This window comes from Watersipora subatra, chromosome 9 (genome assembly GCF_963576615.1).
Source record: "Watersipora subatra chromosome 9, tzWatSuba1.1, whole genome shotgun sequence".
NCBI lineage: Eukaryota > Metazoa > Bryozoa > Gymnolaemata > Cheilostomatida > Watersiporidae > Watersipora > Watersipora subatra.
The window spans coordinates 16,373,340-16,389,489 of record NC_088716.1 but is presented as its reverse complement, the minus strand read 5'-3'; the positions used below and the strand labels follow the sequence as shown (position 1 = coordinate 16,389,489).

General features: G+C 34.7%; 1 protein-coding gene across 1 annotated transcript in view; it reads right to left on the bottom strand.

Moving 5' to 3' along the window:
- Positions 1–508: 508 nt before the first annotated feature.
- The window catches only part of LOC137404839 (ovostatin-like), a 45,488-nt gene continuing 29,846 nt past the window's right edge, over positions 509–16,150 (bottom strand). Inside the window, exons 25-33 of the mRNA XM_068091066.1 lie at positions 15,421–15,647; positions 13,859–13,999; positions 13,293–13,464; positions 12,046–12,272; positions 7,040–7,279; positions 5,984–6,111; positions 4,559–4,727; positions 1,496–1,598; positions 509–1,214 (exon numbers count right to left, since the gene is read on the bottom strand). Coding sequence (XP_067947167.1) covers positions 1,168–1,214; positions 1,496–1,598; positions 4,559–4,727; positions 5,984–6,111; positions 7,040–7,279; positions 12,046–12,272; positions 13,293–13,464; positions 13,859–13,999; positions 15,421–15,647 — 1,454 coding nt within the window. The 3' untranslated portion in view covers positions 509–1,167. The remainder of the gene's footprint in view (positions 1,215–1,495; positions 1,599–4,558; positions 4,728–5,983; positions 6,112–7,039; positions 7,280–12,045; positions 12,273–13,292; positions 13,465–13,858; positions 14,000–15,420; positions 15,648–16,150) is intronic.

Below are 16,150 nucleotides of genomic sequence, written 5' to 3'. Positions count from 1 at the left end.
TATATGAAAACCTTACTAAATGCACATCGAAATAGTCCATTTCCCAGCTTCAAATTAAACAAACCAAATTTTTTGTTTACAGCTGTCATAGCCACTACATATGTTTTTTTTCTGGTCAGCTGGTATTTTTTGCTTCTTACTAATGATCTGAAAGGCCAAAGTCGTTCAAATTTGTTTTTGAATTATGAATGTCAACCACAGCCTGAGAAGACCTTGGAAACTTTGGTTGCAGTGCATCGATCTAGAATAACTCTCAATAATTTTCAAGTATCTAAGGCTAGACTATGATAGAACTACAGACAATCTTAAGCTAAAGTGGGGTAAGCCTGATTGAAAAAAATGACTGTAATTTTAATGATAACATACCATAACAACTTTCAACACGTCTGGTAACAACGTGTGATGAGACAACTCCAGGTGGTAGAATATTACCTTTCCAGCCTTGTTATAAGATATTATTTGGTATAATCAGTTTGAATTTTTACCCATCAATAACAAGCTTAACCCGTGAGAGTAACAGACTATATTTAAATGTAATAAAAAGGAATTATATAAATATAATACAAAAAGATATAAAGTTTTAGTCTAGTTTATAGACAAGTTATCATTGCAAAAAACAACAATGCATGAAGAGTTGCAGCAGGTACTTGTTCATTAAAATACAACTTGTAGGTCCACTCATAACAAATAATAGATATATCCTGCCATCGATGCCACTTGTTAAATCTATTAAGTAGCTAGATATGAGTTAATGATACTGAGAAGACAACACATCACTAGCAAGTGCTGTCGCTATAATGGGCTTATTGACACTTTGACACGCATACTGTTGCTGACATTTGACACACATACTGTTACTGACATTTGACACACATACTGTTGCTGACATACAACACATGTATCATTGACAAATGCATTGTTGTCGACAGATGACATGTGCATTATTGACAGGTGAATACTGTGTCAATGACCGATGAAACTTGCGTTATCGACAGATGACAACTGTATCAATGACATAAGAGAGCTGCATTGCTGATATATTATGGCACTTGTATAATCAACGTGTGACGCCTGCTTTGAATGCTATTCTTTCTTGTGGATATCATCGGTAAAATGCATCTAGCTGAAGGAATACATGAGAAATCCAGAATTGAAAAGAAGTGGTTTTTAGGAAGATGAGCAAGTGATCTGGTACGTGGTTTCTTGACGTGAATCTAAAAAAGAATTATGTGTGTAAAAAGAGAGTTATCAGCTATAAAAATAGTACGGTAAGGAATTTTGAAAAACTTGAAAAAATCCTTTAACCGATGTTCTGTAAACTTTCAAAACAAGTCTCAATTAGTGATGCATATGATCCAAGTTAGCGAATGACGAAAGACTGCTGAAATGCAATCTCAAGTTGCTTTATAAACAAGATGATCATTTCAGATCATTTCATGTCATAATAAAACTAACTATTAGAAATAATAACAAAACTATACATAACTGTACATACCTCGTCTGTAGTAGTCATAAGTAGTGACCACAGCGGGCTGCCCACTTCTAACCGATGCTGTTCTCTTTAGGTATAAAAAGAAGCAGATCCTTCGGGACTGAAGCTAAAAGAGACATATTTCAAATCAACAATATGGCTACATTGTACAGCTAAATAAAGTTTGACTATTTACAATTCTTGGGAGTTGTCCTCTATCAGTTTGTTAAAGTTAATTACTAATTATGAATTTTTTACAAAGTGTAAGCCTCTAATAAAATTTCTAAATAAAAATTGGTTCATTTTGTGATTTCGGTCAGCATGAACAAAAAATTTTGTTAAGTGTAACTATACCTCAAGCCTCTAATAAAATTTTAGTGAGCCGTGTGAAAGACATATCGCTGTTCTAATTATGAATATTAGTATGAAGGCAGTCCCATCTGCTTAAAAAGATCATCCTGTAATAGCTATTCACACAATTATTCTTAGTTTTGGAAAAGTGGTTGAGTGATGCAGTTGACAATGTGTGTGGCTGGGATTCAGAGTATATGGGTGTGAATCCTGGGTCGTGTAATCTTTTATTTCTGATGCTTTCAGCCTGGCTTCAGACAGACAGACACGGCTCTTATTATAGTAAAGATTAGACATCATGGGTAGATAACCCTTACCTTGTTCTTTATGATAATAATTTTACTATATTTTGTACCAAGAATTTGCTTTTTCAATGATAATTACAAATGAGAGTGGCCGAAAAAAAACTGCCTTACAAGCTAAAGGGCAGTAGCCCGCTCTATTGTTCTTTTCTAACACGAAGTGTCCTGCTACTGGTTGGCCTGAAATCTTTTTTAACAGTGGCATGGTTAAGTTGCTTAAGCTGATCCATTTTTTCAGGCCCGATCAGGTCTTGTAATAATAGGTTGGATTAGGAGATTCAAATAAAAAATGTAGACCAAAAATATTTCTTTAATAAGATAATATAATAAAAATTACAATATAATATATTAGTTGAATATAGTATATTAGATTATATTATATATAGTAGAAAATATAGTACAATAGCAAATTTTTCTATAGTAATATTTCTATATATAATAATTTTTTATCTATCCATCTGCAGCCTATCACAGGAGGTGGAGGAAAAAACTGAACTGCACAAGATTTAAACTAAGTACTTTCGACACAGCATACCAACAGTCTAACAACTGCACTAATCAACAATCCACCAACTTCGTAGAATAACTGTGCATATAGTTATCCAATCTGACAATCTCTCATGATATTATTATATTACAGCAAATATTATTATATTACAGTACATATTATGATTGCATCTGTTGATTTCTCACAGTGTGCCAAGCAGCCAGCATACTATTGATCATAAAACAGAGAAACCTGAACATACGGTCAAGTAGAGAATAACCAAAAAACACGGTTATAACTGAAGGAATTCCATTGATAGACAACCAGATGAGTAGATTAATAATTTTCATTTTGAAATAACTTATAAATAGGTTTACAGTCAAACATGGATAACTCGAACTTCACGGGACCGAGCAAAAGTGTTCGAATTATCAGAGCGTTCAAGTTATCAGAGCACTGTCACAAGTCCATGTATTTACTTATTTATTAGTAGATACATGTACATATACAAACTATAATATAAATCAAAAGCACAAATGGCTTGTTTCGAATTAAATGCTTCTAATGTAAAGTTTAAAACGTTTTTATCAAAAAGTATAGAGATTTTTCTATCACTTGAGATTGGTTCATTGTTTGAGGTGATGTTATTGCCAGGACGTTTTTTAGATTGACATTGGCAAAACTTGATCGTTGCTGAAATGCTCAGGGGAAAAGACATTTTTTTCTTTTGTGGGTTTACACACGATCAATTTTGCCGATTTTTCTTGAAGTTTATCCAAAGATTATCTTACTTTACCTGGGATTCGTTTAGAGCAACACTCCGAGGCAGTTCAATTAAAAGTTTTACGAGGTTTTACGGTACATTGTATATCACTCACGCTTTTTAATAGATACTTATTGAATGTACACACGTATTCTGTGTTTAGGTCAAACGATGAATAGTGTTTTGTAGCTAAGACAACGTATACGTTTAATTACAACAATTTTTAAGACCTTTTAAACATTCAATATTCCAACGTTGATTCAACATGGAATCAACGTCGGAAAACTATTCATCACGGGCTAGCTGGGTTACGCCACGCACTCAAGGATTTTCGCCACGCACATACAAAACAACATGCTATTTTTGTTTTGTATGTGCGTGGCAAAAATCTTTGCACGCGTGACCCGGCTAGCCCGTGCTATTCATCGTATAGCAGTATAAATCAAATTTCACCAAACCTTTAGAAAAGTCGTTGACAAAAATATTTTGCCGATGGGGGTAATAACGACGATTATGAATTACGAAAATATGAAGTTTAGCTCTATGGCTTTGAATAAAGTGATTTTCTAAAGCGATAACAACCGTTTCGGTAGCCGTTGGGCAAAAAAACAGTTCGAATTAACAGTGTTGAGTTCGAGTTATATATAGCAATTTATCATTACGTGGGAACGGACCAAAGAAACCGTTCGAATTAACCATGTGTTCGAGCTATCCGTGGGCGAGTTATCCATGTTTGACTGTACTTAGAAGGAAACTTTGGGCTTGCCTATGTTAAAGGTTTGTAGCCAATTATTTTTACTTCAAAATGACAATAAAAACAATGCCTGTATCTGATTTGAAATTTAATTACATGAGACAGCAATTTTGATTAAGGAAACCCAAAAATTATTTTAAATAACGCCTTTGCTTTTTTACGACTTGCTTCTACAAATATATAGAAAACAGAAAACTTTTAAGAATAATTCAGATCACAAAAACGATTGGTTTATGACTTCCATTCAGCATCACTAAAACGCACCGCATAGACAGATGTAGGAATATTTGCAAATAATGACTTGCGCAATAATAATCTACACATGCAAACATAAAAGTCTAAAAGATTCTATTTCAAAGGCAATGACTGAAAATGGCTTTCAATGGCTGAAGATGTGTGGACGAACAGACAGAAAAACTAAATTACGTACTGAAGAGAAATAGAGAGTAAGGCTATTATCGTAGGGTGAGACGTCATATCTCTTCACCCGTAGACTTTGGTACTCCAAGAGCTGCTCAACCAGAGACTCCTCCACTGCCCAGCCTGACTGCATCTTTACTTCCATTACGACAAGGCTGCTCTCGCCCTCCCCGACATAGCTACAATCACGAGAGCTTACTAGTTAGCGAAGTGCCATGTTAGACAACTAACACGGGCTGGCCAGTTTTATTGCATTTGCAATAAAACCACACACCAGACCGATGATAAAAATACAAAGATGCTTGATACACTAACACAACGTTAGCTGCCAGTAATCCATTTTTAACTGCATACGCTTTGCTGTTTAACTGTAGCATGTATTTGAATGTTTGAAATAACTAATATTATTAATTTTCAAACCCTTATGTTAACATGAGAAGTTGTCTCCTTTTTACCTGGGTAAACACTTATAATCTACTAGTTTTTCCTACAAAATGTTAATCGTTGTAGCAGGTAGGAATGGGCGTACATTTTTAAAGGAAGACAAATCCAGATATGAATGTAAACGTTCAAACAATTGGTTTATGATAAATGATTAGTAATGCTAAGTTGGCCTGAGAAATCAAGAACTTTGTTGGGAATGAAAGCGGTTTTTATGAATAGAGCACCTGATCTCTGAACGCCAAGTTAAGCTCAATTCCCAGAAAAAGCCACCAGTGGTAACAGGAAGGGTACCCAGCCTTAAATATATTTTCCTGCCAAATCAACTAACACAAAATATTTTGCAATCTGAAAGACAATTGCTTAGTCAGAGTTTAGTGAGAAAGTCATTTGATCTATGACATCAGAATAAATTAAAGTGACTATTGAAGTATACTCAATAGAGTGAAATGTCATGTTGAGTGAACCCTACCCATGTTTGATAACAATGGCAGAAAACAAAGAGAATCTTTTATACTCTGTCTATTACTAAATAGCTATGTAAAAAAATTATTTGCAATGATTCAAACCCTGCTACAGAATAGTCGTAAGAAATGCTCCTACGCCAAGGGAGACAATTCTAAAAAAACCAAAGCAGAGATCAAGGCAAAAGCCACCTCAGTGCATCTCATAAAAAACTTATGAGATCTTAAATAAAAGAAACTGTAGAAGATCATGAGTAACTTCACTACGGTAATAATAAAAGTATAATATAATAATAAGCAAACTATAATAAAGTAATATAATTATAACATAATAATTATAATAAAAGCATAATATAATAAAAGAACGATCTTTCTAAAACAATTACTTCTTCTCAAACTCCTAACATTTGGACACTGGCCACCTTATGTATCCACATACTGAACAACAAAATCTTATTCCATTATAAATGCTAATAACAAATATGAGAATCGGGGAAAAAAGAATCTAACCTGTTAGTGGATGCGCTCACCTGGTGCAAATAAGGAGAGGCTTTCGTTTGCAGAGCTGAGATAGTCTTGTGTTGTTCCTGACAGTCACATCAGTAGTGAAGGGCTGGCCAGAGCGATCTGGTCGTACTATGTTATAGTTTAGACTAGTCTAAAAATAGAGTTAGAAATGGCATCTTTGAACAGTTCATAACTTTCCATATATGATAAACTAGAAATACGAAAGCCGCGATCTGAACAGTCTACAAAAATCTTTCTGTACCCTGGTTATCCTCTCCTACATTTTGTAAATCCTTACCTCAAGGGAATAACAGTTGTAGATGGTCGCTTCTTTACTTTGCTTGAAACTAAGTGCCAACATACAAAATGAAATTTTTTTCCACACATCCTGGCTTGCTTTGGTTGGCTTCGGCCGGTAAAGTACAGTTAATGTCAAATCAGTTATATATGGTCCTAAATTCTGTCTTGAGTTTTAACTTGACACAATTAATTGACAAATAGAATATTTGTTGAAATACCTATGATCTGACGACTCCAATGATATACAGAATGATATGACCATCTACATATGTGACAGGTCGTATCATTTTCAATACAAATGAGGCATTTCATACAGTGTACGATGGGCTCCCAAAGTAAAAATGGTCGATATGGCTCAGACTTTTGTGAAGCCAAATCATTCCTAACACTAATGAAAATGTAGTGTAACATGAAAACGTTTGTAGCATGCGGTTGCTATGACCTTCCTAAACGTCAACAAACAATAATGTTTAAAATCCAATTCATCATCTTTGAAGACAAATTTTTCAGTTAGTGTTGACCATATAATTGATCAACGCCACCTTCGATGAAAAGCTGTGTCTTAGGTTCAATTGTTTCGATTTCAATTCCAAAAAAAGTTTTGAAAAGCTGAGACATTTCTCTATTACAAAGAGCTAAAAAGCAATTTTGTGGTCTGACATAATTGATATTGAAAATGGGATGACCTGTCACATATTTATACCTAAATTGAAAGTGGCAAACTAATATTAGATGGAGTAGTCCACCTAAGTGGTCACATAAGACTGAGTTCCACCAACCTGGAAACGAACGCAGCCAGTACCCGTGGCTGTTACGACCAAACTTCTGATTCGAGGTAGCTCCACCTTCGACACATCTAAGCTCGTTGGTGTGGTCACCGCAAAGGATGCCACTTGTTCTGTCAAAACCCTTGTTCCATTCACAGTGTCTGAGAAATGAGCTGTGATGTTAACGTTTGTTTGTCTCGGCGCAAATTTGGTAGCATACTCTGACAGAGCTTGAAGGGCAATCACTGTATCCTGCAATATTCATAGCGATAGCTGATGGTCTATTTTAAAGCTAGCTCCACATGAGAAAGGCACCATTAAGATTTGAAACAAAGAAATTAGAGTAATTATGGAACAAAACAGTAATTTGGATTTAGAAATGATTTGTGACTACAGCTGTATTGCAGACCTGAATACTACTAATATGACAAAAAAAATTAAAGACAGCAATCAGAAATTATTGAGTGAGGTTAACAGATGTGTTTTAAAATTTGGTAATCTAATAGTATTGCGGAGGAGTCAGGATAGTGAATTGTTGGTTTTTTGTACCAGAAAGTTCATAAACTGAAGCGTACAATGATGGATTTAGTGTGTTTGTGTCACAAAATAAAAAATGATGTTTTTCATATTCGTGGAAAGATAAATATAAGTATTTTGAACATTTGGAGATTGAATTTTAAAATCAGTAACACTGTAAATTAGTAGCATTTATTTGAATCGTTTGAAAAATGGTATTTGAAAATGTTGAAAAATTTGTAGCAACAGTAATGCCTTCCGACAAGATCCTAATGCAAGACAGCAGACTAATATACATTGTCAATTTGGCAGAAGGACCGGTTTGAGGTCTGGTGCCCTTCCTGTCACCGATGTACGTGTGTACATACGTGTGTATGTATGTGTGTATGTATGTGTGTATGGTGTGTATGTGCGTGTGGTGCGTGTGGGTGTTGGCAAAAATTGGCAAGTGTGTGTGGCAAGAATATGTTACAAGAATTTCTTATCTGCATATCTTGTCACAAACATGAAATATATCAATTTTACTACACTCGGATGCCAAAAGCTTCAACGTTCAATGAGAGGTGATATTATGAGAGATTCAAAATATAATTTTTATTTAGCTCAGCTAAATATTATATATATATTATATAATATATATATATAATATATTATATAATATATTAATGTATATATATAAATTAATATATTATATAATATAAATATATAATATATAAATATATATATATATATTAATTATATAATAATATATATGCTATATATAATATATTATATATATATTATATGTTATATAATAAATATATAATATTTATTTATTCTCATTTACAATCAGCTGAACATAATAGAACATCAAAAAAGTTAATTCTTTCATGATACTGTAATTGTCACGTACTTGCATCTCTATAACTGTTGGTAAAAAGTAGAAATGGTGATGTCAAACACCGGGTCAAAAACTAGTACTTCGATGTACTCGACTTTTTTGAAGCGGGTTGGTCAATATTGTGTAACAAAAAATTGTTACTCTAAATTTTTAGTAAACTCACTGTCCAGAGAGAGAACGATTCCAAAATTTTACATCAGTCGGAATAAACCAACTCTTTGATGTTATTCCGCCGATGATTGATTACGTTAAACAATGAACTTGCACAAAATGTAGAAAATTTTATCAGAAAGTATCGTTACTTTTCTATCATTTGTGATTGTTTTTGAGGTTTGGGGAGATTTGATTACCATGATGTTTCAAGATTAAAAGTGATAAAACTTGATTGTGGTTAAAATGCTCGGATCAATCGAAAGTGTGATTATGACATCTACAGTTGCAAAGACACCGAACAATTCAGAAACGCGTAACGCTGCGACTTGAACGCAATAGTCGATATCAACTGTATGAACGACAAGGACTACTAACTTCATTTCGCACCTACTTTTCTCCTTAGCATTTTAATCAGGATATAGTTTTGTCGATTTCAACCTTGAAACATGGCGGTCAGATCGCTTCTAACATTAAATAAATTGCAAATGATAAAAAGTATTTTTACTTTCCGATAAAATCTACTAAAATCTTTTGCAAGTTCACATTTAAGCAGTTTAAGAATTACAATTTGGCCATACAGATTGTGAACAACTAAATCCTTGAAGTATCACACTCAATATAATTATATAGAGCATGCGCAGAAAAACATAGAACATGGCACCTTTTGAAACCACTACTTATATTCTGCACCGTACATTTGAAGGTCACTCACTGACTGGCCATGAAGAGTAGAATGCGTAAGGATTTTGAAGTAGACATTACGCAAAGCATTAGCCAAAACCTAGCGTCAACGTTTTCCATTATTATGAAATGTTGAAATCAGCTTGGAAGTTTGCCAATAAAGCAGCATGCAAACAAGAATTCCAAAGCAGCTGATGAAAAGATAACGAAAGCGTATGCAACTAGGAAGAACTGTCATAGCCTAGCGTTGCGCAAGTATCAGTGCCAGGCTATAGCAGGTATCCAATTGAGACCACACACACAGTAACAGAACTTTTCCCTATGATAAGGAAGTACAGTCGATCAATTTCTTTCTGGACTTCAAACCCTTGGGCTTTCAGTTGCGCAGAGAATGTTCATCGTCTGGACGATTGTCTGATGCATCTGTGCCAGTCCAAAGGTGGCTCCCGCGACAACCAGCCTAAGCCACGCGTGCGTGTGAGTTTCCTGCCAGTTTTCCATTCTCCTTGTACGCATTTGTTTCTGTTTGTTATTATTACTGTTATTAATATTATACTGTACCCTATTGAAGGTATAACCATATTTTACTCTCTCATGGATACTGTATATGCATATTGTACCATATTGTAGCCTAGGGGTATATATGCAAGGCAATATAGCACAGTAGTATGTCATATTGTACAAAATAGACAATACAGTACAGCAATTGAATGTACCATACGAAACTGCACGGTACCCAATTTCCAGTGTTCGGTCTTTGTCAATGTCTGGATCTTGAAAAAGTCTTGTCATAGCGCAGTCTGTATTAGTCGTTGCAAATAAGGGTCGACTGTACAACAGTAAACTTTTGCTTTCAAGACAACAAGGGTTATCTTTTTATTACAAATGGTAATGAGAAGAATTTCACCGGAGACAATGGCCTAATTGACAAAAATAAAACAGGTTGTATGATCCAAAAAGCAGAACCATTATTTTTTCATTGTGAAATAACGAAATAATAAAGACTAAAAACGTCATTTGCAACGTCCTCAAAGTTTTGCAAACTTTGAGTTCAAAGGTCGTTTGAAGCATCACTTGATTATGCTGACACTTTTGGTATAAAAGAATAAAAATATTCAAGCCTTCCTACGTCTAAAAATATATATTTGTAAATAAATTTAAACTTTTACTTTCAAGTGTTTAAAACAGAAACAGGTCATGTGACATAAGATTATCTATGACTCATCAGAAAAAACAATCTGATGTTATGTGTACTTTACATTACTTTATAGAAGGCGTCGCATAATGTAACTATTAGGCTCCATTAGTTAATGTTCTCAGTTAGCCGTAACCACGGTAACAAAACACAACGGTGCTGAATGTCATGTGTATTGCAACACTAGATAAGAGTTTCATAGTCTACTGGGTGTGGTAGCCCTTTTGAAACCAAAACTTTCCCACGACTTAATTTTTATAACATGTCGCCAAGAAGACACTTGAAAAACGATGCATCTATTCTGGCAAAAGATGAATTTGATGAAACTTTAAACTGTAATTCGATTTAAACAAATATTATTATAAGCTGCCACCTTCTGATGTTTAAAAAACCCCATTACATTTAGGATATATTAAAATTGTCTATATTTATGGGGTATATATGTAAGGGGTATATGTAAGGGGTATATTTATGGGGTATACATGTAAGGGGTATACATGTAAGGGGTATACATGTAAGGGGTATACATGTAAGGAGTATATTTATCGGGTATACATGTAAGGGGCATATTTATGGGGTGTATACCATGTGCTTTAATTTGAATTGCATACGCTTCATAATTCTAGGTGTTGGAGAGCTGTTGTGATTATTAGAGTGCGAGACAGTATGTGATGGCAAAGTCATAGAGGCGTCGTTGACAGAGCCTTAGCAACTGTAGTCTGAGATCTTTAAAAATAATTTATGTTTGTAGGTTGCGATAACTGACCGCTCCTCTTATAGCTAAAATGTTGAGCAGCTACTAAAATGTTTTTATCAGATTCATTTAATCCATAGAGTAATCGAGAATTGTTAGAAGAAAGCATGGAGAGGATAACTCCAGGTTAATAATATATAATACCTTAAGTGAAATATAAAAACTTTGTAAAACTCTTCTTAAATCTGTTTCTTAAAATAAATGCACAAAGAAAAGTTTTCTCACACAACTGCATCTATTGTAACAGTGGATTAGATGACCATGATAGTAATAATAGTGATGATAGTAATAATAGTGATGATAGTAATAATAACAGTGGACCATAATTCAAGTAGGAAGTGCTCAAACTGAAAGCACTTTTAAGCACTTTGATACTCAAAGCCAAACATATTATTTTAATTCACTTTGTTCAGAAAGGAAGTTAGTAATCTCTTCTAACCAGCTGTAGGAAATATTTTATAGCTGAAACCACTATTAAATTTGAAGTGAGGCACATAACTAACATCAAGCTGTTCTTACTGTGAAGGCTAAGCATTGCAAATCAAAGCATTTTATGTTAGTTTCCAAGAAATATTTTTTGCGCACGATATGGTCAATGTAGCAATGGTATCCAAACATCTTTCTGGCTTACTCCAGCAGCGTTTTTGCTAGATTATGAAACCTTGGTGTGTTTACATATTTTATATAATCTGAAATTAGGTTATTTTCTTTGTCTCAGTGTAATTGTTACTATTTTACCTATTTGCTATACAAAGATGCAAACCTACATATGCATTAGCAAGTTTTCCAGACTAGGCCTACATCTACCTACTACATAGTATCTAAGGCTATGAACTGACCTGTGATGTGCTAAAACCGCCCCGAGCTCGTCTCTCATCACTCAACCACTGAACAATGGCAAAGCCGTTGTCAAGAACAGCTGTTCGGTTGGCCATAAGCATCGTAGTCAGGAGTCCATAAGAAGTTGTCTCCACATCGACAGCCAACGGCCTGTTGAACCAATGATTGCCTGTCTTTATTCTGGAGCCTTCTCTGAGAGCTCTCCAGCTCTTGTGTCCATCACTTGCTGTGCAAAAAGAAATTCTGTGTAAAATCTTACAATTGACTAGATATAACTCGATGAGCTAGTTATAGTGATGCCAAGGATCCTAGAGTTTCTTTCCTTTCACGGGTACCAGAGAGTGAAGAACTCAATTTTGCTATTCCAACCAAATTTGTCACATTTTTAAGTTCAGTCTAGAGAATTTAACTGCACAAAACTTTTAAAAAGTTTAGGGAGTAAAAAGGGTGGGTGCTTTTTAAAACTGTTTGCATTTCATACGCAGAAAGTGTATTCAGATGATATATATCCGAATAGAACATATTAAAGCTGGATACATCCAGATAAGACATCCAAATAGCGCATATCTAGATATTATATATTCAGATACGACATCCAGATAATATATATATCTAGATAATACATATTCAGATGATATACATGTATATCCAGATAATACATATGCAGATAACATATATCCAGATAATATAAAATTAGATAATACATGTATATGCTTAAACTGTCAAAAAAACTAACTACTATGCTATGCAATCTAAACAACATTTAACTCATAAAATAATACTCAAAGTATTGTAGAGCTCAATCAATTTCATTATTTAAACTACTAGTTATATAAACTATGCTAGTGATGGAGAGTATACAATGTATAATGCAAGTAGTCAGGGCCGATGATTGATACACCGGCCCACATAAACTTATGACCCTTGCGATCTTCTCGTCGAAGCCTCGGCAAATAGCATCAATTATTTTCGTCATACGACAAAAATCTGTACAAAAAAATACGACCAAATCGCAGAGATGATGGGTAATTCTTCCAATATTTACTAGGACAATTATTTTTATTTATAAATAAACGATGATATTGAGGAGGAAAGCTAATGTGAAGGACTAATTGCAAAATGTAGCAATTGAATTTCATCACTTCATACTCTGTGAAGGCACTTCTCAGTGTCTTTTCATGCAGCCTGAAATATCTTTTTGCAAAGCCGCAACTTGAAGAAAAGCTAAGATATGTAGACTGAGTACCTGTGCTTTGCATACGACGCATGTAGGCGAAGGCCCTCTTTGATCTAGTATCTGTAGTGTTATGAAGTGCGAAGGCATAGGCTACAAGAGTCATAGTGTAGCCATCCCTTATAGCCCTGAATCGTCTGCTCCTCACAAACATGCACTCAAGGGCCTTGTGCACCACCCCTTCCTACAGTATAACCAAACCAAATTTGCTTCTAGGAACAGGACTCACAGACTTCCTAAATTCAAAAGACAAATAAGTAGTAGGAAAGAAAACAGAAATATAAGAAGAAATGTTTGCTTACTTTTCTCCCGTGACTAGTGTTCTTTTATAAAAACATGTTTCTGTGAAAAAAGTGTTTTTGATACAAACACTTTTTATGAAATAAGTGTTTTTCATAAACAAAACACTTTGCCCCTTTGCTTCCTTTCATCGCATATAAATTTGCAACAACTTCTGGAACGCAGATTTTTGAAAAATAGCATTGCTTTTCAAGATGTTTTCAATAAAAAAACAAGAGATGATAACTCGGATTTTGATAACAAAAACCTAATGCATAATACTAGGGTAGATAACTTACAGGTTCTGTAAGAGACTCGGTAGCCACGTCCCCGTATCCAGCTTCTATCAAGGCTACTGTAACATAAGCTGTATGTGCAAAGTTGTCTCCTAGGGCAGGGTCAACTGCTAGTTGCATAGCCCTGTTGTGGAGTCGTCCAACCTGCCAAAAGGGAATAACCATATAGTCATTTTTCACATATGCAATGTATTTTTGACTTATTAGTGAGTGCTACACGTTTACAAAGTCATACTTTTTCAAGTTGTTTTTCCGGTAAAGCTCCATGGCACTTGACCGAACTTCTCAATTAGATTATTAAACTTGTACGACAATGTAAACCAAATTGGTGTTTTAGAGAATTTAACAGTTTTATTAAATTTGACCATTTAATTTGACAACTTGATGAAACTTTACATTAGTAGAAATCTAGTGAGAGCCTTCTTGTAGAGGGATGTATGTTTGATGAGCCATTATACTTGCTGTAACTTACAATGTACCAAAAACAGAAATCTTTTTGGAAAAACCTAAGGGCAATTAGTTTGTGGCAGCTTTTTGCACGATTCTTACAACTTTTATTACTTTAAATTAATTCAATGGCTCATTTATTTAGTAAATATATATAGATTATCAATAGATTACTATTTATTTTAAAATACTTATTACTATTACTGTTCACAGTTCCTGAACCCGGATCTCTTTTCGGTTTTTTGGCTAATCAACATGAAGTGAGAGAAATAAAGAGTTGTTAAGCTTTTTTCAAGTATGATCATATCTTCAGCTAAAGCTATAAGGCGCAAGAACACTGGACGATTTTTAATATGATTTCGCGATGTGTGGGGCCGATCTGCGCTGTGTAAATTGATGCTGAGCAATAACACCAGATTTGTTAAATCAGAACTTTTTCACATATAAGTTGCATTTTGATTGGTTGTTTTTCCCAGAATGCGCTGCTCTGGCTGTTTTTTGTGGCAATGGTTAGCAACGTAAAACAGCAACATTTTCCAATTTTGTTACAATTTAAACATCATCAAAATGAACACTGCACTATTCATAGGTTTGATAAGAGCCCAGCCAGTCCTGTATGACACACGAGAGTTACAAAGATACCCAATAGAATACCAACATTTGGGAGCCAGTTGTTACGCAGGTTGACCACCTTGAGAATGGCGAGTTGTAATTAATTATTAAATTATACAACAAAGTAAATTATTTTTAAGAATTGCGTGATTTCTCAAAGTTAAAAAGTCTAACAAAAGCAGAAGTTGTTCATGTCATTGTCTAGAAGGTGACATATTTCTTTACCTATATTTATTTATTAACAACATTGAAGTAACTGGTAATACAAAATATTATTGGCTGTTCGAGAGTTTTCTTCCGTTACCGCTTGCTGGTGAATCGCCTCAGTGTGTTTGGGCAAAACTCCATAGATCTCCAAGATCTCTTACTCCTCTATATGCTTGCAATGAAATTCCTTAGTGTGTTTGCGCCTTCAAGGTTAACAGCTATACAACAGATGGCTTCATGTTAGCTTAAAACTGTGCGACAGACCCTTTTAAACTTTGACAGAATGATTATGGACCTACCTGAGGGAAACAACCCCATGGATCCTGTTTAGACAAAATATATTGTAGACTAGTCTGTAGCTGAGGCTCATCAATGTGTACGAGAGGCTTGGCCTGGGCCAGACTCTTCAGTACGTATGATGTCAGCCAAAGGCTAGGTACATCTTCTGGCAGCTCATAGCTCTGATTGGGCCCAAACCAACTGTAGGACCCGTCAGGATGGACGAATGAGAGCTGGCGTTGATAACCTACAAAATCAGTAAACCTTAATTAGTCCAGAATAACCATTTTGTTTTGTTTACATTATGCCAGTATAATCTAGAAAGTTCTAAAACATTCTAGATGGATATCTAGAATGTTCTATTACACCAACAGATTCAAATAGCTTATTCACGCCAACCATGCATGCAGTTTCTCAAACAAAGATGGTCAATTTTGGATATTCCTTTAATGATAGCCAAGGTCCATACCAGAAATCTGATGAACAAAAGATTGGTACATATCTATGGACTGACATTTGCCAACAAAAAACAATAGCGACTGAGTTGATATACATTGCACCCTTGCTATATGATATTAATTCGCTGCGGTGTTGGCATTGTAAGTTGAAAATACCATATAGAGGGGTATAGAAACCCTATAGCAAACCCTAAACCCCGTACTGTAGGCCTACATATATAAAATTAGTAACAAAATAGTTTATTATCTTTAGTAACTGTGATTAACTTATAGTTAACCTATTAGCTCTAGC